This window comes from Oreochromis niloticus, linkage group LG16, assembly GCF_001858045.2.
Source record: "Oreochromis niloticus isolate F11D_XX linkage group LG16, O_niloticus_UMD_NMBU, whole genome shotgun sequence".
In the NCBI taxonomy this organism is placed as follows: domain Eukaryota; kingdom Metazoa; phylum Chordata; class Actinopteri; order Cichliformes; family Cichlidae; genus Oreochromis; species Oreochromis niloticus.
The window spans coordinates 9,799,366-9,821,712 of NC_031987.2; the positions used below are offsets into that span (position 1 = coordinate 9,799,366).

General features: G+C 39.8%; 1 protein-coding gene across 3 annotated transcripts in view; it reads right to left on the reverse strand.

The window, feature by feature from the left end:
* Window positions 1–358: 358 nt before the first annotated feature.
* The window catches only part of LOC102077564 (sterile alpha motif domain-containing protein 9), a 37,115-nt gene continuing 15,126 nt past the window's right edge, over window positions 359–22,347 (reverse strand). For 2 of the 3 annotated variants that reach the window (XM_019352600.2, XM_019352599.2), the window contains exon 4: window positions 359–5,464. In XM_019352600.2, coding sequence (XP_019208145.1) covers window positions 983–5,464 — 4,482 coding nt within the window. In that variant the 3' untranslated portion in view covers window positions 359–982. Of the gene's footprint in view, window positions 5,465–5,643; window positions 5,709–5,795; window positions 5,858–8,331; window positions 8,972–22,347 lie in introns of those variants that run through there. The other variant, XM_019352598.2, reaches the window with a different exon arrangement.

The following is a 22,347-nucleotide window of genomic DNA, read 5'->3' on the forward strand; positions in this document are numbered from 1 at the left end:
TCACTTTTTCCCATATTAGCTGCCTGAACATATGTATTTTATTGTTTGCATGACAATAAACTGTAGTTATCCATTTTTGACTATATATCCTGTATTGTTTTATGTTTCATAAATACCATTTCTTCCTTATTTGGTCTGTCATCCAAAAAAAGCATCTCATACTTTAAGCTGTATGAGGAGCAGTCACGAGGTTATATAATGCAAATGCTTCTTGGAGCTTTTGCATATGACCTAAACTGATCAATTCAATTTCATTTTCCCCCTAATTTGAACATAGTTATGCACTTCTTCATTTCTGGAGTCTACATATAACTATTTGAGTGCATGTGCAGTTCATTTTAAAGTAACCCTTACATAGTAATGTTACAGTACATCTTTATTAGGCAGCAAAGGTATTGCAAAACTCAGTGCTAGATTTTACATGGAAAACAAAAAACAAATCATGTTGTTTTAAACAAAAATGCAAAAGTAATATAAGACAATATGATAAAAGGTCAAGTTTTGGAATTTTAAACGTCAGACAACTTCATATACAACTTAGTTGTATTAATCAAATAATCATTATGTAAAAAATTAGTTGTAGTAAAGTAAACAAAGTACACAATTCATATATAAATGTACTATAAAACAGATGTAACTATATTATTAAATCCATCATATATCACTTTTAGTCATATAACCTAAAACGTGTCAACCAGTAACAGTTAAATTCAAATTTAAATATCACATAACAGTTATTAAAAAAGACTTTAACATATGCAGTGACTTGTGAGCTACAGTGTAAATGTTGTTAAGACATTGCTCAAAGGTTTTGCATGACAAATCCCCCCTCCCCTTGCAACAATAACAAAAATGCAAACATCATTTATGTAAAGTACACAGGAAAACATAATCACATATAAGCCAAAGATGACAATTATTCAGATGTCCAGTGCAAACTCTGTCAGATAAAGCTAGCATGTTTCAGCTCTGTCATGCATAATCATTTAAATTTTTGTCCAATGTCAAATGCAACAGGTCCTCTCATGGAGAAACCAATGAAGAATGACACTTCCGATCCCTCTGCGTGCCCACTAATCTGGCTTCGATACATTGGGGCGACTGGAAAACCAGTATCTGCTATTATGCAATCATTTTTCACCTTCCCTCTAACCCTATAAAGGAGCTCCTCCACCTTCTTCTCCTTCCATATTTTGCCACTTCCCCACATGGAGGTAAACTGCTGTTGTCCATCCACGATGCACTTTTTGATTTCTCCAATGTGAACCAGTCGTTCATAGCCACGCTTCTTCCCCAGGAGGAAATGGATAACAGGACTCTTGCCGTTGTACACTTCCTTCATCTCTGCACGATAAGAGGTTTTCATCTGTGAGATGTACCTTCCAAGATCTTTATGTACTTGACTGTATGGCTCTGGCCATAACAGCAGAACTGCAATGAAGGAGAGTGGCAAACTCTCACTCAATGGGATTTGCTCACGAAGAACTTGGAAGAGAAGGTTTACCATGTCTGCATATGGCTGTAACAGATGGGATTCCAGTTTAAGACGACTCAACACAACATTGACATAAATAAAGTTCACTTTCTCCTTTGGAGTTGGTTGACGCTTACAAACAAAAAGGTACTGTCTGGCAATCTCTTCCATCATTTCTGTTGAGGTGTTGCTTGAGAGATAGCTCAGAATGCCAGAATAGGTGTCAGCTTTTTCCTTTTCCAGGCACTGTCTAATCTGGTGTAGTTTCAACATGGTGTGCAAGTTTTTATTCTTCAAAAGAGATGCAGAATCTGTCTTACAGAAAACATTTGCATAATGTCTGAAACATCTGAAAAGCTCATTTTGGGACATTTGCTCACGGCTATCTTTCATTCCAAATCTGGAGCCCAGATTTACATAAAAACTGTCAAGGAAGTCAAAGTTCTTCTTCATCCTGTATTTGAGGTTGTAAAGCACATCCTCAAACTGTTTCAGAATGAGGTAGTATGGTCTGTTTCTGATGTGACGAGGATCATCACTTTCTACTTTGGAAAGTTTAAGATCTCCAGAGAGAACCTGGCTCATTATGTCATGACGAACACCATCAAAAGAGAAAACAGGGGTCTTTGCCAGCACATCAATGGTGAGCACACCAACCTGAATTTCTCCCAGGCAGCCAGAAGTGTTGAAAGTACAGTTGTCTGTTTTGATTTGTAATCGTTGGAGTGACTCCTTCTTTGCAAGGTTCTGTGTTTCCTGGAATGCTTCCAATGCTGACTGAGCCAGTTTCAGAAGTGTTTTCAGTTTCTCTGGACTGATGGGTTCTTCCTTGCAGTCTGCAATGGCATTCTTAAACTCATGCTTGATCACTTGTGCTGATGTATCTGCAATATAGGAATTGTCTTTGTAAAGGTCTTTTGCTTTTTGTGCCCAAAATTTTGCCTCTCCAAAATCTTTCTTTCTCAGGTAATAGTACCGGGCGAGTAACTGGGAGACAATGGGATCTTTCTCATATCTCTTTGAGGCATTTTTTAACACCATTTCTTCCAGTCCAGGTGTTTCATTTGCAATGTCCTGAATGAGTGGAGAGAACTGTGATTCCCCTAATTCATGATATCGCTTGACCAAAATGTGGTGAACGTCTTGCAGGAGCTTGCTTTTGCCTTGTGTGCTTTCATAAAACTTGTCTGTGGTCAGCAGAAGGTCAGCAATTTCAACTTTTTTCACATTGTGTGTTGCTTTAAGTTCCAACAAACACTGCTTTGCAATTCTTGAGTGGATCATTTTCACAGCTCTGAAGACTACCTTACCTTGAACTGAACAGCTGGTTATAAAAGTAGAAAATTTTCCAAAACCATGTTCAACTTTGTTGGATCCACAAAACGGTTTTGGTTGAAGGTCAAGGAATTCCTCACACAGAGAGACTGATAGAGAGGCCCCGCGGCAGTAAACATCCAACAGAACTAAAACTGCCAGAAGCTGGGCATTTTTCTGATTCATATTGAAGCTCTTCAGTGTGTTGCGGACCACACTCTCAATGTATTCGGACTTAAAGTTCTTCTTCATGATCATGAAACCATAGAATGTTTCAGTGTTTTTGTAAGTTTTCTCAATTTCGACTAGTTTTTCTTCAAACAGTTTCTTTTCCTTATCAGAGAGATTATTTCCAATGAATACAGTATCTGCAGTTTGTTCGGTTAGTTCAGAAGACTCTGATCTCATGCAGTTCAAGAGAACCACCTGCGCAGACTTAGACTGAATTTTTTTCTCTTCGCATTCTTTTTCAATGAGCTGCTGCAAGTCAAATACTTTTTCCATATCATCAAAGTCATCTATCATCAGCAAAACAGGGACACTTGGTAACTGCTCCTGATGGTCATACGTGAGAAGTTTGGTCACCTGACTGGCTACTTCAGCAAAGTCAGCATTGTTGTTCCTAAGGACAGCACAACGAAATGTGTTCCGGAGAGACCACAATATGTGCATGGCCAAAGTTGTCCCACCACATCCAGGTACATGCATGAGGTTAAACAACACACAGGCTTTTCTCAGCGAGGATAAATCAGGTATGATTGTATCCTTGATGTAGTCAAAGTGGTCTCGTTTGATAAACGGCGTGGATCCGGCCTGCTCCGAGAAATAGAAATTCCACCACGTTACCTTTCCACCCTTGTAGAAGTTCTCCTCTATCACATTTTTTTCCTCATTTCCTCCTTCACATTGGTTCACACAAAGGATATCTAAGGTATTCAGACTTCGCTCCACTTTCTTCTCAAATAGCACTTTGCTTCCCCCACCACACGGTAGGAAACGACTGGATCTGCGATTCTCTGACCAAAGGCTAAGGATAGTGCCATTGACTTCTGCAAAGCTGAGATCATGTATGCATCTACCTGAGATGTCGATTCCACATCGAGCCTCAATTAAGTCTCTCCAGGAGTTGAATGCTTTGTCATTGTCACATATGCAAAGGATCTGATCTGTGCCTCTGAGTTCCTGCAAGAATGTACTGAAAGTCTCCACAAGGGGGTCCATCTTCTCACTCACTCTTGACAAAATTAAAAATATGACGAGGAACCTCTTGTTTGGAAGGACATCTTTGCGACACAAGAAGGAAATCACATCTCTGACGGAGGCTCCCTTGTCCATTAACCACTGGTCAATGTCTGAGGGCGACTCATGCTCAATGCCTCCATTGCAGAACACCCAGCTGGTGTTTTGAGTTAATTTCAACTTGTTCGCAATGTCTTCAACTCCTTCTGTGATTTTATATCGTGCCGGTGAATGAACATTTACTGGGCTCTGCTGGTCAAAATATTGCTCTAATCCCTCTTTAGCTGATTCTGGATCAAAGTCCAACACAGCTGTTGGGTTCAGATCTACAAGAAATTTTAGAGAATCTAACTGACTTGGGTGTGACTTGTTAGTTATTATCACATACTGCTCAACATTTGATTTATCTAAAGACAGAGAGCCACCAGTGATCATGTGACTGAGTCTAGAGCCCTGAGTGCTGTTTTTTATCACGCTGAGGTGCTTCTCTTCTGCCTTTTTCCGGAGTTCTAATCGCTGAGCCATACTTTCGAGAAACTGCTCGTACTCTCGCTTGTTTGGTTGCGCAAGAAGATCTCTGCTGCTACCACCATCACGGATGAAGAAACACTTTGATGGTTCTAATTCAGTTTCTTTCATTTTGCCTTTTTTCTTGCCTTTTTTTATGGTGTATGATGTGTGGTAGCCGTTTTCTTTACAGATCGTAGTCTCTGGAACTACGTCGACTTCTATGACACATTTGTCAGATGATGTCATGTTCTTGTTGAGAACTCCAACAAATCGTGGAGGTTTGATGCATGTCTGAGCAGCTTGTTTATGTTTATGTTCAAAATACCCATCAATGGCAGATTTCAGTTCATTTGCAAAAGCCTCTCTGTCCTCAACAACCACTCCCAACACTTGACCGTGGGTGAAGTCTGGTTTGTCTCCTATTCCAAAATGTATGGTGCCATTGGTGCGGCTGTTCATGCAGGCAGCTGCAAAGCGAATGACCTCAAATGTGAACTTGTTCATTTTAGTTTCTTCTGTTGTGCTGGTGAAAGCTTTGTACTCGTGGCAGGGTTCAATCAAATCTGAGGCACCTGATTCTGTAACATCAAGAATGCTGCTTTCCATGTATCTGAATGTATCGTGGTATCTACAAAATGGATACGGCTTGCATGGTTTTCCAGGCTGGTTTCTAGAACCTACTGGCTCTTCTTTTTTAAATTTCACAACTTCATCTCTGGCACGAATGAGAAGTTTAGCCGGTCCAAAAGTCACGCCAATTTTGGTTAAGTCAGTTGTATCTAAAAGCAGAAGACTTTCACCATTGATGTCTTCTTTAAACAATATTTCAGCAACTTTGTCATCCACGCGATCCAATTGGAGAACCCATTGCCTCACTTGATGTTTACTCCAATCTTGTATGTCTGATGACAGATCCTCCTCCTGGAACTGAAATATAAAGTCCAGTTAACATTCCTAATTTCTAAATTAATTATTAGACACTTCAATATTTAGTGAATATGTCTAGTATTATGTGGAACAGTTTAAAACATGAACCTATGTTTTAATTTATAAAAGCTCACTTCTTAACATTTGTTTTATTGAAGCATTTTTCAATTTTTACTTACCTTCATTTCACCTTGATCTGCCATGACAATACTGCTTCCTCTTTCACAAATATAGATTAGTGATGCTACAAAATAATTTAAATAGAAATATTAGCAATAGAGGAAAAGGAACTGTATTGATAGTAACTAAAATTAAGCAAGTTCAGCCTCACCTTAATTTTTCCTGATCATCAATGATGGCTGGTTAACTTTTCACACATATTGGTAACTAATGCTGCAAAAAAGTAGAAGTATTATAAACACATGGCAGTTTAGGAGTAACAAGGGAGGGATTTGAGAACCAACGAGACTAACTTATTTAGTTTCAGGGGGAATATGTATGACATTGTTAATCTCAATAATCGTTAAGATGTGCTTTGCTATACAGGATTTCAGTATATATACAGTTTTTGGTCTCCTTTATTTCTGTGGTCTCGATAGGTGCCAAGTATTGATTACAGGGTGGGCTGTTTAGCAATTGGTTACCCAGCAACCACACAATTGGAATTCACGTAGTATATGACTTAGCATTGTCTTCATGAAATAAGCAAGAACTTGAAAAAGATGTAATCTGGATGGCAGCATATATTGCTGAAAACCTATAAGTTACCATAAGTTGGCAACCGTGAAACTAAAAACTGGAAAAACTGTATAGTGCTAAACAAATATTTTGAATAAAATTTGTATAATTTGACTGTCTTTTGAAAGAACATCCCAGAGAAGGTGAGCATTTTTAAAGTAAATATGGGGAATTCATCATTCTACGAAACTGGGCAATTATTTCAACAATTTAATAAATGAAAGATTCAGAGACTCTAGAGAAGTTTCTGCACACAGGAGCCAGGCCGCAGAGCTTAGATCTTGATAGGGTTTAGGCCTGTACTGCATTAGAAACAGACCTGTGTTGGAGATCACTGCATGACCTTACAAACACTTCTGAAAAGTGTCTGCAGTTAACACAGCTCTTTGTTGCATTCACACATGCAAGGAACAAACAGAGAAGCAAGATACAGAAACACTGCTTCCTTCCTTAAAACCAGGAAGCAGCCTGTGGTCTCACCACTTATCCTCCGGACTAAAGAGGATGTTTAGTTGCATCGAGACAGCAGCCTCGATAATACATATAATAATACAGGATTATAAATTAATGTGCATGGTATAGGTAAGTTGTACGTGTGAGAAGGCCCCATTGACGCTGAACTCTGTGTTGAGGTTTAGGAGCACTGCTGCTGGTGAAGCCAGAGGAAACAGAGGTTCACTGATCTCAAAGTGAGGAGTAATGATGAGTTTTAAAGAAAAGTTTAATTTTCATGTGCAGCTGGTTTATTGGCAGAAGGCTCTGCTCTTTGGCTCAGGTGCACTATGTGGCATATTACATAGTAAGATGTTTTGAGTCAGTTGTATGGTACAGTGTGTGCTTGCATGAGAAGCCTCTGTGGAACTGTGTATGACTGAATTAAAGCAAAGTACATATGTCAAGCCCTTGACATGATTCTGTTTTTCCAGAGTGGTCCTTAGTGAAATATATTCTAATGATACAAAATTAAGAAAAACCATTTACATACATTATTAGGATTAAGAAAGCTGCCTGAATTTTTTTTGTAGTAACCCCGTTGCAATACAATAATCAGTTTTGGAGTCGAATTTGTAGCATGATTTAGTGTCAGTGAAACAGAAATCTGAATTTATTATGTTCAGGACAATTATTACAATTACAATAACAGTAGTTTTGCTACTAAGCTAAATTCTTTTAAACATGATCGTATCTGTTTTCTCTGTATGGAAGAGGATTAGGGCCACTGGAAATCACAAAGAAAAAAAATATGTGGTGGAATTTTCAGTTTATAAAGTCTGCAACACGGTCAGCTGTGGTCAAGGCATTTAAATTACTGTAAGCAGGAGAGCTAACACAAATCAAACATCACAGTTCTACAGTCATGAGAGCTCTGAAACAGAAGTAGTGCTCCCACTCCTTTATCCATTACAAGGAAGAGGGAAAAAGTCACAAACTTATCATATCACACATCACGAGGCTCGCTGTGAAACGGAACAATGGGTATGTTGTTTTGTGCCCTTGGCATTATTAGCACCTGCAAAGGGAGTTGTCTTCTCCAACTACTGAGGCTGAAATAAGTTCATATAGTTTTAGAAACTTACACTGAACAGTCCATTACAGTGTTAAAACTAGGCATATGCATAAGCCACTTAAACACTTTAAATGAGAATAATAGAAATTTTCTATTACAATTCCAAATGACTCCCCACATTTTTTAATGGTTCTAATCCTCTTCCGTACTTCTGATTCAGAAGCACACCCGTGGTTTCAGTGGTGTGCTCTACAATGCCAGCTAGAGGTTAGAATAAAACCAGGAAGTGGCTTTGGTGTTTAATGTTTTTGTTCATTCCACAAATTCAAAAGACTTAAGGCAACAGAACCAACAGAATCATTCAAAAACTGGTTAAGGACCCGAGCCGACTGACTTTTTTCTTTTTAAATGTGATACAGTAGGTATTAAGTGGAGACAGGAAGATATGTAATGTAAGGTAATATAAGTAAGCTAAGTGTCATCATAGAAAGGCAAACCCTGTAAAGTAAAACGAAGAACCACAAAAAATAACTGGTTGCATCCTTACTACGCATTTACTATTTTTCCATTGATCTTTATAACAATGAAGGCTCAAAACAAATACTGACCAAAACTCACTTACATTTCATTCAGTCCGCTCTTCAGTCCTCTCGGTTTAAAGCTGAGCTCCGTAGCCAGGTTAATGTAGCGGTTTTGGAGAGCAATAAACCAAACAGGCTTCTCCTCCTTGTTTGCGGAGGATACAGATGAGAGAAGACTGAGGAAGAAGACTTCAGCTGGGCGGGTCATTCTCAGGAAATGAAACCTAACCAAAACTGTCCGTGTGTTTCGATTATTCTGACCGAAACGATACTTGTTGCGAGATGGGTGACTTCCTCCGTGATTTGTCAGATTGTATCATGTTCTTTTCGTCGTCTTGACTAATTATGAAACGATATTGTAAAACCTTTGATACCGGAAACCCTCCCAAATAAGTCAGTGCGTCAGTCTATGAAATCCTTGAAATGTTCCACTGGGAGTGGGAAAGTGGAAAAGTGGAAAAGTTCAGTTCCAGGGTTGAAAGAGCGCCCTCCTCCTCAGCTGTAAGTTACAATGAATTTTAAAACACATGTATAATATCTAAGAGCTGAAATTTAACTGAGCTGGAAAAAAAATTGTGAAAAATTAAAAACTGAGGGATTAAAAGCATCCTCCCAGTGCGCATCACTGCATCAGTTGCAGCTATCTCCGCTGTGCCTCCCAGCAGCGGGTGCCACAGCTGAAAGTGAAGCAACAGCGAGGTACTAAAAGTTGCGGTTCCACTTATGTCCACTTGAGGCTCCAAAGTCCCCATAGATGCCCACGTTGAGACTTTGGACCAATGACGGTAGAAAACAGTTTCTACCGTCATTGCTTTGGAGCAGCGAAACACACCCCACCTGTCATTTGCTGGATGTTAAGAGATTTGAATTTAAAAATGACTGTTAAATCGCAGTTTTTTTAACTGGAAGGACTCAATGGGGTATGGCCCTTATTCATATAAAATATATAGTGCTAATGCAACAGCACTTTTCTGTTCATGTTTGACTAAGAAATGTACATTTGTAGTATAAAATCACCCTGTGTGTTCTCAACAGTGGAAACAAAATCAAAGCATATAACCGAGTAAGTAGAATAACACTCATCTTCAGTTAAAATGATCACAGCTGGGCCAAGTGCAATCACCTGGATCACTGATGACTTTTAAATGACTTCTTATGAGACAATCTACAAAAGGCAGCAATCGGTCCCTTCCATTCAGCTAGTGCTTGCACTGCAAACCATTTCCATAAGAAGGTTTTTTTTGTTTGTTTCTTATTAAGCTGCTTAACACCAAACTATGAAGCATTCAAGCATAGCAACGGGCTCCTCATGAACCTGTGTTCCTCCACTTTGATGGAAGGTTGCAGACGCAGCCTAAATTATATGAGGACCTAATGGCCTGGAATATTGAACCCAAAAGGACATAATCCATAATCCTGGATGGTCCATCACCCATTGTCCCTCCAGAAGTCAAACAAGGGTGAAGATCTGGTTTACTGTTTTGTGGCCAATTCACATTACTCCTGAATCCAGGGATCAGCAGGGTGCCAGAGCCTTCTCGCCACCACAGTGGAATATATTTTTCTGGTGAACATCTGCAAGGGAAATGATTATGGTGGGGCAAGTTCAGCACATTTAGCACTGTGGGGAACCAGTGGTTCAAACATTTCATTGATGAGAAAAAGTTGATGTGTATTATTAAGGCCAAAGGCACTAGCTATACTATTTCACTAAATGCAAAATGTACAGATTATTTACCACCCACATCAACTGAAATAGCAGGAATTAAAACATGAAAGTTACTCAATAATACAATAACGTCTAGTGACCTCCTATATTGATTAATGTAGGTAAAGAAGGTAATGATAAATACTACAGAGAGCACAGAGGTGAAATAACAGTAAATATTCAGACTGCAGAAGAAACATTAACAGGAGCTGTAGAGCGTGCACCACGGTAGAAGAAGAGTTGTTATACGGAAGCAGGAGAATTGCGTATTTGGACAGTTGGAAAAGCACCACTTCATAGAAATATTGATTTATTGATCAAATGCAGTAGCTTGGAAAACTGTAAGATCCACACTGCACATATTAGAAGCAATTTTTCACAGATATAGGTAGGGAAAATCATCTGGACCTTCAAATATCAGGGGCTTAGCCCAGACATGAAGTCTTCTGAATTTCTACTCCATAACAGCACTTTTTCAAAGTTATTTACTATATTTCGTAATTCAGCCTAAACACCATTTTCATACTGGGTTTCAGCTGTGGCAGGAAAATATAGCTGTCGTGTTATGTAGTTTGTTTTTTTATGAGAATGAAAAGAAGAGTTTGGCAGTTGAAAAGGGGAAGAGATTTGCAGGCATTGGCCTTAATCTCTCATGTATGTAGAAGTAGTAGAAAACTATGAATGTGTTTTATTCAATAGATGTCTGTTATGTGCTTAGTCTAATGAGGGTTGAGTGTCCTGTGTTAATAAAGTGCATAGTAAAAAGACAAAATATACAAAAGACATACAAATGCAGCTTGTGCTTTTTTCATGTGCTTAAAATTCTTTTTGAATTCTTTTTATTTGATTATATTATCCCTCTGTTCACCACTTTGACAGACACTTGATGTCTTTTAAATGTGCTATATAAATAAAGCTGACTTGACTTGATTTGCTTAAAAATAAGACCAATTTTATTGCATCTGTATTTTTATATTCTTACACTGTAGAGAAAACCAAGCACAGAAAGACGATCTATTCCTGACAATCTATTCCCTTAAACACTAACCTCCCTCAAGACCTACTCACAGTGTGCACTCTGCTTTTCTAAAGGTTGAGAGAGACAAGGAGTATCTCTCAATCAGGGAATCGAACCTTGGTCTTGTGCAAAAGAGGCAGGGACACACAATACTGTAACCGTGGGAAAAAGAGAAAAGTGCAATAACCATTAACCATGTTAACCACGAGACAAAGTGAAACACTTTCTGTTTCATCTTTTGGATGCTTCCAGATTTACATACAAGCTTCTGTGAGTAAAATTGGACTGGGAACACTGCCACATTGTGGCCAGAGTGGGTGTTACATATGTACTGAAAAGAATTACCATTGGTAACTGCAAAAATCAGAAGGAAAAAATGATCCTCCTCCAGTGAAGTTAAACTTATGTTTACATACTTTTTCAGCATACAGAGACATAGTGAGTCACATTCTTTTAAGGCTGTTTAGCAGGAGTGCTGGCAGTGCAAAACTCACTTTATGGATTTTGGGTCGGGTGTCCAAGGTAAAGTTAAAACAGGTAAAACTTCTAGGTTTAATATGCACTATAGTGTAACAGTCCTGTGAATGTTATGTCATCATCTGAATCAAAATGACCAAAAAGAAAAGTCTGATCAAACACCTGTTTGTTACACGGTGCAGAGCTACATGGAGAAGCAGTTTCCAGATAAGGTAATATTATTTACAGGTTCTTTATGGTTCAAAGGATTCAGGGTCTGTCTGTGGGCTTTATCCCCAAGCTTGAAGTAACTATTAAAAAGAAAACATAATTTATCACCGTATCCAGCAGATCTTGTGGCCACAGTATTAGGTCTACAATTAGTGGAAGAAAACATGTTTTTTAGGGTATAACTCATAGCAGCTCCTGTATTCACAACTGAGCCCCAGTTAGCATCAGCTGAGGCAGTTTGTCTATAACAGGAGTCGGCAACCTGCGGCTCTTTAGTCCTTTTAGTGCGGCTCCGCGTGGTTTGGGAAAATAAATTATTTTTTTTAAGTAATTAGCTTAAGTGTATTTTATTTATGTTAGTTCTTTTTTTAACTTGTAGTTCTAAATTGGAAGATTATTGTGATATTGAAATATAAATATAAAATTATATTCTATTATTTTTTGATCGCTCAAAATAACCGTCACACTTGCGGAAGCCGGTATACCCGCCGAAACGCCGTGCATTTATCGAGACTTTCAACCCCAGGTAAGCCAATCCGGTTGTTCAGTCTGACGTCACTGGCCGTGTCTGGGCCTAAACTCCGCTGCAGGTCCATATATCAAACGATCACTGTGGCATTACTGAGAGTTGAAAAACTGTCTAAAGTCTTTCATCTTTAATAAAATGATCAGTGTTCTGCTCTACCAGGTGTAACAATTCAGTTTAACATCCAGGCATCCATGAAAATGGAATTTATGACATTTAACGGCGTTAGAAGTTAGCAGGAAGTTAGCTCGCTAGCTTCTATCTAAATACAATATAGCATGTCCTGACTGCGGGGTTTTGGAAAAAAATTCAAACGTACAGCTCTGCTATAACTTCGAACATAAATGAAGACAGAAAACTAAACAGCAGTGACGTTTGTAGGGTTACTGAAGTTTGGCTAGCTGGTATATAATGATGTGCTACGTGACCGCTAGCGACACAGCTATGTTAGCATAACATAAACAAGCTAACTTTTTTTTCCCACTCGATAAAAGTTAACGTGAGGGTTCTCGGTGGTCAGGAACAAATGTAATCGCATAGCGGGATGCTGTAAAAGGACTAAACTTCAGCCAGGAGAACAAGTGAGATAATCCATCCACAATACGAGGTTAGTCATTCATATACTGCTGCATGGGCTGTGCTGTAGTTACATCGTAAGGTTTTAAAAATTGAGCTTAAATAAATGATTAGCAGTAATAAAAGCCGAGGGAGGTCAACAGTGATCACTGACTGTTTTAGGAGCTTTTTGAGATTAAATAGAAGAAAATACAAAACATTAAACATGTTAACAACACAAAAGCCATATTAAACGCAGACTACTTTAGGCCCGGAAGTAGGATTCGTCACGTCATCACTGAACAACCGGATAGAGATTGACAGACCACGTGAGTTTCGCGCATTGCTTTGTGGGTACCCGTGGCAACAAAATCAAAACACTGCATCAAGCTAGTATTTCCAGCACTGGGGTCCGTTCTTCGTACCTCGCTTACTACATCCAAGATCAAATGACACATCCAAGATCAAATCATCGCGCTAACTTTGAGCTCGCTAATCCGGTTCTCCGAACACACCTGTTGTTGACGATTAGTATAGCTGAATGAAGTAATCTGAGATCACTGGGTGGCTTAAAAGGGGCTACGCATCGATAGTAGAAACATTGATCGGCAACCCTTTGATTGGTCGGCGAAGATGTCGAAGGAGCGCGCTCAGTATTTTTCGGCAGCAGAGCAAGAACTCTTGATTGAGGGATTTCAGGAGTTTCAGAGTTTAATTAAAACGCAAGGGAACACTGCAAAGGCTGCAAAAGCAAGGAGAGAGGGCTGGCAGAAAGTTGCTGACAAATTAAACTCGTAAGTAATTTATTATATTATATTACATTAGATCCTCTTTCACATTAGAGCCACAACAGGACCCACTAGAACATGGGAACAAGTAAAAGTGAAATATAAGAATATTCTACAGAATGGTAATATTTATCACTTATATTGCTTTTAGTCTCTTGAAAAGAGACCCTGAAATAATCTGTTTGTTTGTTTATAACAGCAACCAAGAAAAGGGCAGAGCAAATAAAGACAGGTGGTGGTCCTGCACCCCCTCGTCACACCCCGGCTTTTTGTACTGTGACATTTATTGACATTGTGGGTTTTTTGTGTGTAGTTTTACATAACACTCCATCACTTTTACCTGTTCCCATGCAAGGGGTGACTGAAGCATGCACAGTAAGTTGGGAGATATATATATATATCTATATATCTATATATCTAGAAAGAGAGAGAGAGAGAGAGAGTGTGTGTGTGTGTGTGTGAGAGAGAGAGAGAGAGAGAGAGAGAGAGAGAGTGTGTGTGTGTTAAGTAAATAATACCCTCACGGGAAAATCGATATCTCTCTATGAGCACACTGTCGCGCTGAGCTAAAGGATCCTGTCTATCCCGCAATATCCGCTGAATTCTGAAAACTCTCCTTATCAATCTTGCACCTTCCGCAATGGGTTGCTCGCGTACAAACGGACAGGACATGGCTGCGACAGACTTCTCAAATCCACCTTCGCTTTTATAGCCGTGGTCTCTCATCTTGATTACACGAAGTAATTTTTATTACTACTCTAAAATATGAATTACATCTGGAATAATCAAATACATGTAATAGAATGCTTAATAGTACATTTCCCTTTTTTAAGGAAATTACCTGCATGTATCTGTATGAAATCAATAAAAGAATCAAATACTGCATTATCTTTAGTTACATTGATAATATTTATTTATGGAAAAACAGTGGAGAAATATCGCTGTTGCTTTCATATAAATGAAGCGGACATACCTGAGTGGCCGCGATCTAATCCTGTTTACATAAAGTAAGCCTGCTCCCGAGCAGGTTTACGCTTACGGATCTGTTGCTATGACAGCAAGTCCCAGATGAGCTTCGGAGAACCGAACGATCCAAGATCACGCGAAATCGTCAACAATCAAATCCAGCTAACTTACTTAGCGAGGTACGAAGAACGGACCCCAGGTAATCATTAATTCTGCTGTTTTAATCCCTACTTGCATTTTATTTGCCCCAAAAACAGTTATGCACAAAACGACGGACAACACGGCAGGTCCGTACAAAGACAGACTTGACGAAAAGGCAAAAATCAAAGGATTGAAAGGGTTAGACCCATAGGAGCATACAGAGTGGAGTAAGGATGTTAGCGTGCTGCCCAACTTTCATCACGGACATATTTATTATTATATGGTCCTAAGTGTGAGTGTATGCACTTCACGTTTATTAACTTCAGATCCCTGCAACAAGCCCAGGTCCAGTTTACTTTGGTGATTTGGACTATTCCATTTCACAGCTGTTGTTACATTTTTTTCCCCTTTATCTCGTGTACAGGCAAACGCAATCTATTTCTCGTTTCAGGTTGTAGTATTACACAACATTTTCAGATCTAATAGAAATAAAACGAGTGTTTCGTAATTCATTCAATTTATTGCCTTTATTTATAACTGGCATTATTGTTTCATTCTATTATAGAATGAATGAATGAATGAAATGATCGCGGCATGGTGCCAACGTGAAAAAGGGCTGTGTTTTTACCATTAGCGTGCTGCCTTTGCAGTTTTAAGGCCCTACTGTAAACAAAGGATCCATGCGCTGGGTCCCCAAACACGGGTGAAGAAAAGGCAGAAAAAAAATGGAGAAAAACAACAAAGACTAGCACAAAATGGTAGTCCATGATTGCAGAATCTAGTTGTTAAAACTAGAGCTCAGAATGAGCAGAGCTGCTGTAACAGGCTGACACACATGGGGGTGCTGGAATATTAGTACTATATTAGTGTACTTTTACTCATACAACCTAAAGTACACTATACTATGTTAGTGTACCTAAGCTCAGTACACTGAAGTAGGAGTACTAAATATATTTTTTAGACAAACTTCCACATTCAGGAAGACTCTATACTTTACCTATCATCATGACCCACAGGTAACACCATGTGGAGCCAGTGTGTTCACAAGCCTGTGCTGGGCAGGGGGAAGTAAATGCAAAGCTAAAAGAGGGCATCACTGCCCTGTTAACCATTCAACAGTCATCACTTTGTCCCATATCAGCTGCCTGAATGGACACATTTTATTGTTTTCATGATAATAAACTGTAGTTATCTGTTTTTGACTATAAATCGTGAATTGTTTTATGTTTCATAAATACCATTTCTTCTTTTTTTTGGTCTGTCATCCAAAAAAAAGCAAAAATCATCTCACACTTTAAGCTGTATGAGGAGTAGTCAATGGGTTGTATAATGCAAATACTTCTTAGAGCTTTTGCATATGACCCTTTAATGCAATTCTAAACTGATCAGTTCCTTTTTTTTTAACTGAAAATTTCCTTTTCACTTAATTTGAACATAGTTATGTACTTCTTCACTGCTGTAGTCTACATATAACTGTGAGTACATGTGTAGTGGATTTTAAAGTTACCCTTACATAGTAATTTTACAGTATATCTTTATTAGGCAGCCAAGGTATTGCAAGATAAGATAAGATAGATACGATAAGACTTTATTGATCCCATGGCGGGGACATTTTTGTGTTACCTCAGCTCCACTACAGATACAGAAGGAAAATACAAAAAATACAAATAAAATACAAACAAATATAAAATATTTCTTTCCAAACGCCTTCGATGCTTGTTCCCTCCTGGGAACACGGCGGGTCTGAGCCCGCGCTGGAATGGTAGCGCTGGGCAGGATGGCTGCTGTGTTTGCTTCGGATTACTCCTCACCCCCTACCCAACCCTGTGGCTTGTCACGTGTTCCATAATGTTGTGCTGTGGACATTTATGTGCTTTTTTGTGCAGAGGAGTTTTTTTGTTTCCTGTTCTCATGCTGTCCTCCCATAGGAGTGTGTGTAAGGTCGGGGGGGGTCCCATTTCACTGCAGGGCAACCTGCACGTGGCGAATAAAGCCTTAATTGATTGATTGATAAGTAAGATAATAAACTTCATACAATGGTAGCATACACAGTATGTGATTATGGATATAAAACTCAGTGCTAACCTTTACATGGAAAACAAAAAACAAATCATGCTGTTTAAACAAAACTGCATAAGTAATATAAGACAAAATGATAAAACGTCAAGTGTCGGAATTTCAAACGCCAGACAGGTTAATATACAACTTAGTTGTCAAATAATCATTTTTTAAAAATGTAGTAGTACAAAAGTACACAATTTAAATATAAATGTACATAAAATAGATGTAACTATATTATTAAATCCATCATATATCACTTTTACTCATATAACCTAAAACCTGACAACCAGTAACAGTTAAACTTATTTTTAACACGTATACAGTTACTTGTGAGCTACAGTACAAATATTGATATAACACATTGCTCGATGTGTTATATACATTATATACATATTATATATATATATATACATTGCTTTTGTATGACAACCCCCCACCCCTATTTTTGCAACAATAACAAAAATACAAGTATCATTCATGTAAAGTACACAGGAAATCATAGCCACATATAAGCCAAAGACGACGACTATTCAAATATGGAATTTTTTCTGTGCTTATCCCAAACTGAACAACTGGTTAAAATAGATAATTTTTCCAAACACATTTCAATTTTGACAGTCACAGAGACCCAACGGCAGTAGACATTAACGAAAAGGCAAGGGTGCACTATGTGTCCGCTCATGTGTCCTAGCTTAAAGTTCTTCTTCATGATCATTAAACCATTCAATGTTTTAGCATTCTTGTAAGTCAAAGGAGCTTGCAAAGAAAAGAAGAGATAAGATAAAACTTTATTAATCCTTCAGGTGGGTTCCTCTGGGAAATTCAGTTTCCAATAGCACAGCACCAACAGAAGTTACAGAACGTAATATATATCTATATATATCTATAAAAAAAAAAACAAAAAAAACACCCATCTCGCCCCTGCAGGCGGTTTATCCTTCAAGCTCGGGTCCTCTACCAGAGGCCTGGGAGCTTGAGGGTCCTGCGCAGTATCTTAGCTGTTCCCAGGACTGCGCTCTTCTGGACAGAGATCTCCGATGTTGTTCCCGGGATCTGCTGGAGCCACTCACCTAGCTTGGGAGTCACCGCACCTAGTGCTCCGATTACCACGGGGACCACCGTTACCTTCACCCTCCACATCCTCTCGAGCTCTTCTCTGAGCCCTTGGTATTTCTCCAGCTTCTCGTGTTCCTTCTTTCTGATGTTGCTGTCATTCGGAACCGCTACATCAATCCCTACGGCTGTCTTCTTCTGTTTGTCTACCACCACTATGTCCGGTTGGTTAGCCACCACCATTTTGTCCGTCTGTATCTGGAAGTCCCACAGGATCTTAGCCCGGTCATTCTCCACCACCCTTGGGGGCGTCTCCCATTTTGACCTCGGAACTTCCAGGCCATACTCGGCACAGATGTTTCTGTATACTATGCCGGCCACTTGGTTATGGCGCTCCATGTATGCCCTGCCTGCTAGCATCTTGCACCCTGCTGTTATGTGCTGGATTGTCTCAGGGGCATCTTTACACAGCCTGCACCTGGGGTCTTGCCTGGTGTGATAGACCCCAGCCTCTATGGATCTTGTGCTCAGTGCTTGTTCCTGTGCTGCCAGGATTAGTGCCTCTGTGCTGTCTTTCAGTCCAGCTTTGTCCAGCCACTGGTAGGATTTCTGGATATCAGCCACCTCCTCTATCTGCCGGTGGTACATACCGTGCAGGGGCCTGTCCTTCCATGATGGTTCCTCGCCTTCCTCCTCTTTCTTGGGTTTCTGCTGCCTGAGGTATTCACTGAGCACGCTGTCAGTTGGGGCCATCTTCGTGATGTATTCGTGGATGTTTGTTGTCTCATCCTGGACTGTGGTGCTGACACTCACCAGTCCCCGGCCTCCTTCCTTCCGCTTAGCGTACAGCCTCAGGGTGCTGGACTTGGGGTGAAACCCTCCATGCATGGTCAGGAGCTTTCTTGTCTTTATGTCAGTGGCTTCTATCTCCTCCTTTGGCCAGCCTATTACCCCAGCAGGGTACCTGATCACGGGCAGGGCATAGGTGTTGATGGCCCGGATCTTGTTCTTACCGTTCAGCTGACTCCTCAGGACTTGCCTGACCCTCTGGAGGTACTTGGTGGTTGCAGCTTTCCTAGCGGCCTCTTCATGGTTCCCATTCGCCTGCGGGATCCCCAGGTACTTGTAACTGTCCTCTATGTCTGCAATGTTACCTTCTGGTAGTTCAATCCCCTCAGTTCTGACTACCTTCCCTCTCTTTGTTACCATCCGACTACACTTCTCCAGTCCGAACGACATTCCAATGTCATTGCTGTATAGCCTGGTAGTGTGGATCAGTGAATCGATGTCTCGTTCACTCTTGGCATACAGCTTGATGTCATCCATGTACAGGAGGTGGCTGACAACCGCTCCGTTTCGTAGTCGGTATCCATAGCCAGTCTTGTTAATGATCTCACTGAGGGGGTTCAGGCCTATGCAGAACAGCAGTGGGGACAGAGCATCTCCTTGGTAGATCCCGCACTTGATGGTGACTTGTGCTATGGGCTTGGAGTTGGCCTCTAGTGTTGTACGCCACATCCCCATTGAGTTCCTGATGAAGGCTCTTAGGGTCCTGTTGATCTTGTACAATTCTAGGCATTCCAGTATCCAGCTGTGGGGCATTGAGTCATAGGCCTTCTTGTAATCAATCCAGGCTGTGCACAGGTTGCACAGGTCTGGTCTTGCAGTCTCGGCTTACTGTTCTGTCTACCAGTAGCTGGTGTTTTGCGCCTCTGGTATTCTTGCCAATCCCTTTCTGTGCCCCGCTCATGTATTGACCCATGTGCCTGTTCATCTTAGCCGATATGATGCCTGACAGGAGCTTCCATGTAGTACTGAGGCAGGTTATTGGTCGGTAGTTGGATGGGACCGGTCCCTTCTTGGGGTCCTTGGGGATCAGGACCGTCTGACCTTCGGTTAGCCATTCCGGGTGTCTCTCGTTAACTAGCATCTGGTTCATTTGTGCTGCCAGACGCTCGTGGAGTGCAGTCAGCTTCTTCAGCCAATAGGCGTGAACCATGTCGGGCCCCTGGTGCTGTCCAACTCTTCATACTGGAGACCCTTTCTTGGGTAAATAAAATATACGAAAGGGATAAATAGAATAAATAGGAATAAGAATACAAGGGAATTGCACATTTCAAGTATTGAAGTCTATTGCACCCTTGACTATTAACAAAAAGTATTGCACAAAAAGTATTGCACAGTGAAGTGAAGAGGCACTACAGCTTAGTTGTTCCCCCCTCCTTTGTCCTCCTGTTTCCCCTCCCTCTCCCCTCCAGAGAGGAGTTAAACAGTTTGATGGCGTTTGGGACAAAGGAGTTTTTAAGTCTGTTGGTTCTTGTCTTTGGGAGAAGCAACCTGTCACTGAACAGACTCCTCTGGTTGTTTATGGCCGTGTGCAGAGGATGCCCAGCATTGTCCATAATGTCCAGCAATTTTTTTTTTCTTCTTTTTTTTTTTTAAATTCTATTTAAATTAATTTTTTTCACAAATCATGGTCACAATACATAATGAAAACGTTGCGATTATACACACACAAAAAAAACAACAACAACAAAAAGAAACCCCCCCTCCCTCCCCACCCGAGGCTCATGTAAAGAGAAACAGAACAAAACAAACAAAAAATATATGTTACACATCTGGAAAATATGTTTTTATATAGTCAATAAATGGGTTCCAAGTCGCAGAGAATTTTTGTTATGATGAGAGAACTCTGTATCTAAGTTTTTCCAGTGGTAAAAAGAAAAACACCTCCTTTAACCATTGTATGTATGAAGGAGCCTTATCAGACTTCCAGTGGAAAAGTCTACTAGCAAGCAATGTAGCAAATGCTATGGCATTTTCCTGAGATTTACTAATTCTGTATTGAGATGGCATAACTCGGAATGCGGAAATCAAGCACTAAATTCTGTGCACTGATATGAGATAATACTTTAAATATATTTCCCCAGTAATTATCCAGGTTCGGACAAGACCACATCATGTGACCCTCATTTGCTGGATTATGTCCAGACCTGGGACAGGCAGGATCGGCTTCTGGGAAAAATTTTGAAAGCTTCTCTCTTGTATAATGAAGACGATGAAGAATTTTAAACTGAATTAAACCATGGCGAATGCAAAGGGAGGAAGTATGTATACGATTCAAACAAGATCTCCACTCATCATCAGATAAATCCACCCCAATGTCTTTTTCCCAATTATTTTTAGTTTTTTCCCAAGTAATAGGCCTTAAGCTCTGTATCAGTTTGTATATGACGGAGATTCTCCTTTTGCAAAAAGGATCCATTTCCAAAATGGTATCCACTTGATTTTTAGGAGGTAGGTAGGGGAAAGAAGGAAACAAAGTTTTTGCAAAACTTCGTATTTGCAGGTATCTAAACATATGTGAGGTTGGTATATTGTAATCTCTCATCAGAGCATCAAAGGTGTTAAAAGTTTCTCCTGAAATTAAATTGTAAAAAATCTTCAAACCATTATTATGCCAAATTTGGAATGCTTTATCTGAAATGGATGGCAAAAAAAAGGGTTAAAAGCAACAGGGAAAAAATTACTAACCTGTTGCAAACAGAAGTGCCTTCTGAATTGAAGCCATATTTTAACAGATGTTCTTACAACTGGATTTGTTATTTTCTGTTTTTGATTTAGAGCTAGGGATGAGGTTAGGAGGGGAAATGGATTAGACATCAGTTCCATTTTTACCCAAGCCTCACCCTCGCTATTTTCATAAACATATTTCCAGTGCAATAATTTGGTAATATTAGCCGCCCAGTAGTAAAAGATAAAATTTGGCAACCCTAGCTCGCCAGCCTCTTTTGGTACTTCCAAATATGTTTTTTCTATTCTGGGATTTGAATTTTTCCAAATAAATGTTGCTATTAATCTGTCTAAATCTTTGAAACTTGATTTGGTTATAAAAACAGGAACCATTTGGAAAACATAGAGAAATTTTGGTAAGACTGCCATTTTAACTATATTTATTCTGCCTGCTAATGAGATTGGAAGTGTTGCCGATTTTTTAAAATCTTGTGATGTTTGTTCTAACAAAGTGTCAAAATTATGAATCCGCAACTCGTTCATTGTGCGGGTTATATTTATTCCCAAATATTTAAACGTTTCTTTTTCTAATTTAAAAGGGAAGGCAGAGAAATCTTGCTCTATGTTAGGGTTAGGGTTAGGGAACAGTAGGCTTTTTGAATAGTTCAATTTGTATCCAGATATGCGTCCGAAGTGGTCTAATACCTTGAGCAATTTAGGGATTGATGCCATTGGATTAGATATATACAGCAATAAATCGTCTGCATGCAATGATACTTTGTGCACTGTCCCGTCCCTAGAGATTCCGGCAACCTGACCGTCCTCCCTAAGAGCGATAGCTAAAGGTTCAATTACTAAGTTGAAAAGATAGGGAGATAAACTACAGCCTTGCCTGCAGCCTCTACCAAGCTGAAAAATGTCAGAGGTTACATTATTTGTCCAGCTTATAAAACGAAGAGGCAGATGACTTTGCGAGCTTGCCATTCAGGTACCAAAATGCAGGTGCAGAAAAAATGTGTCCCAACCTCTGGACCCCCCCCC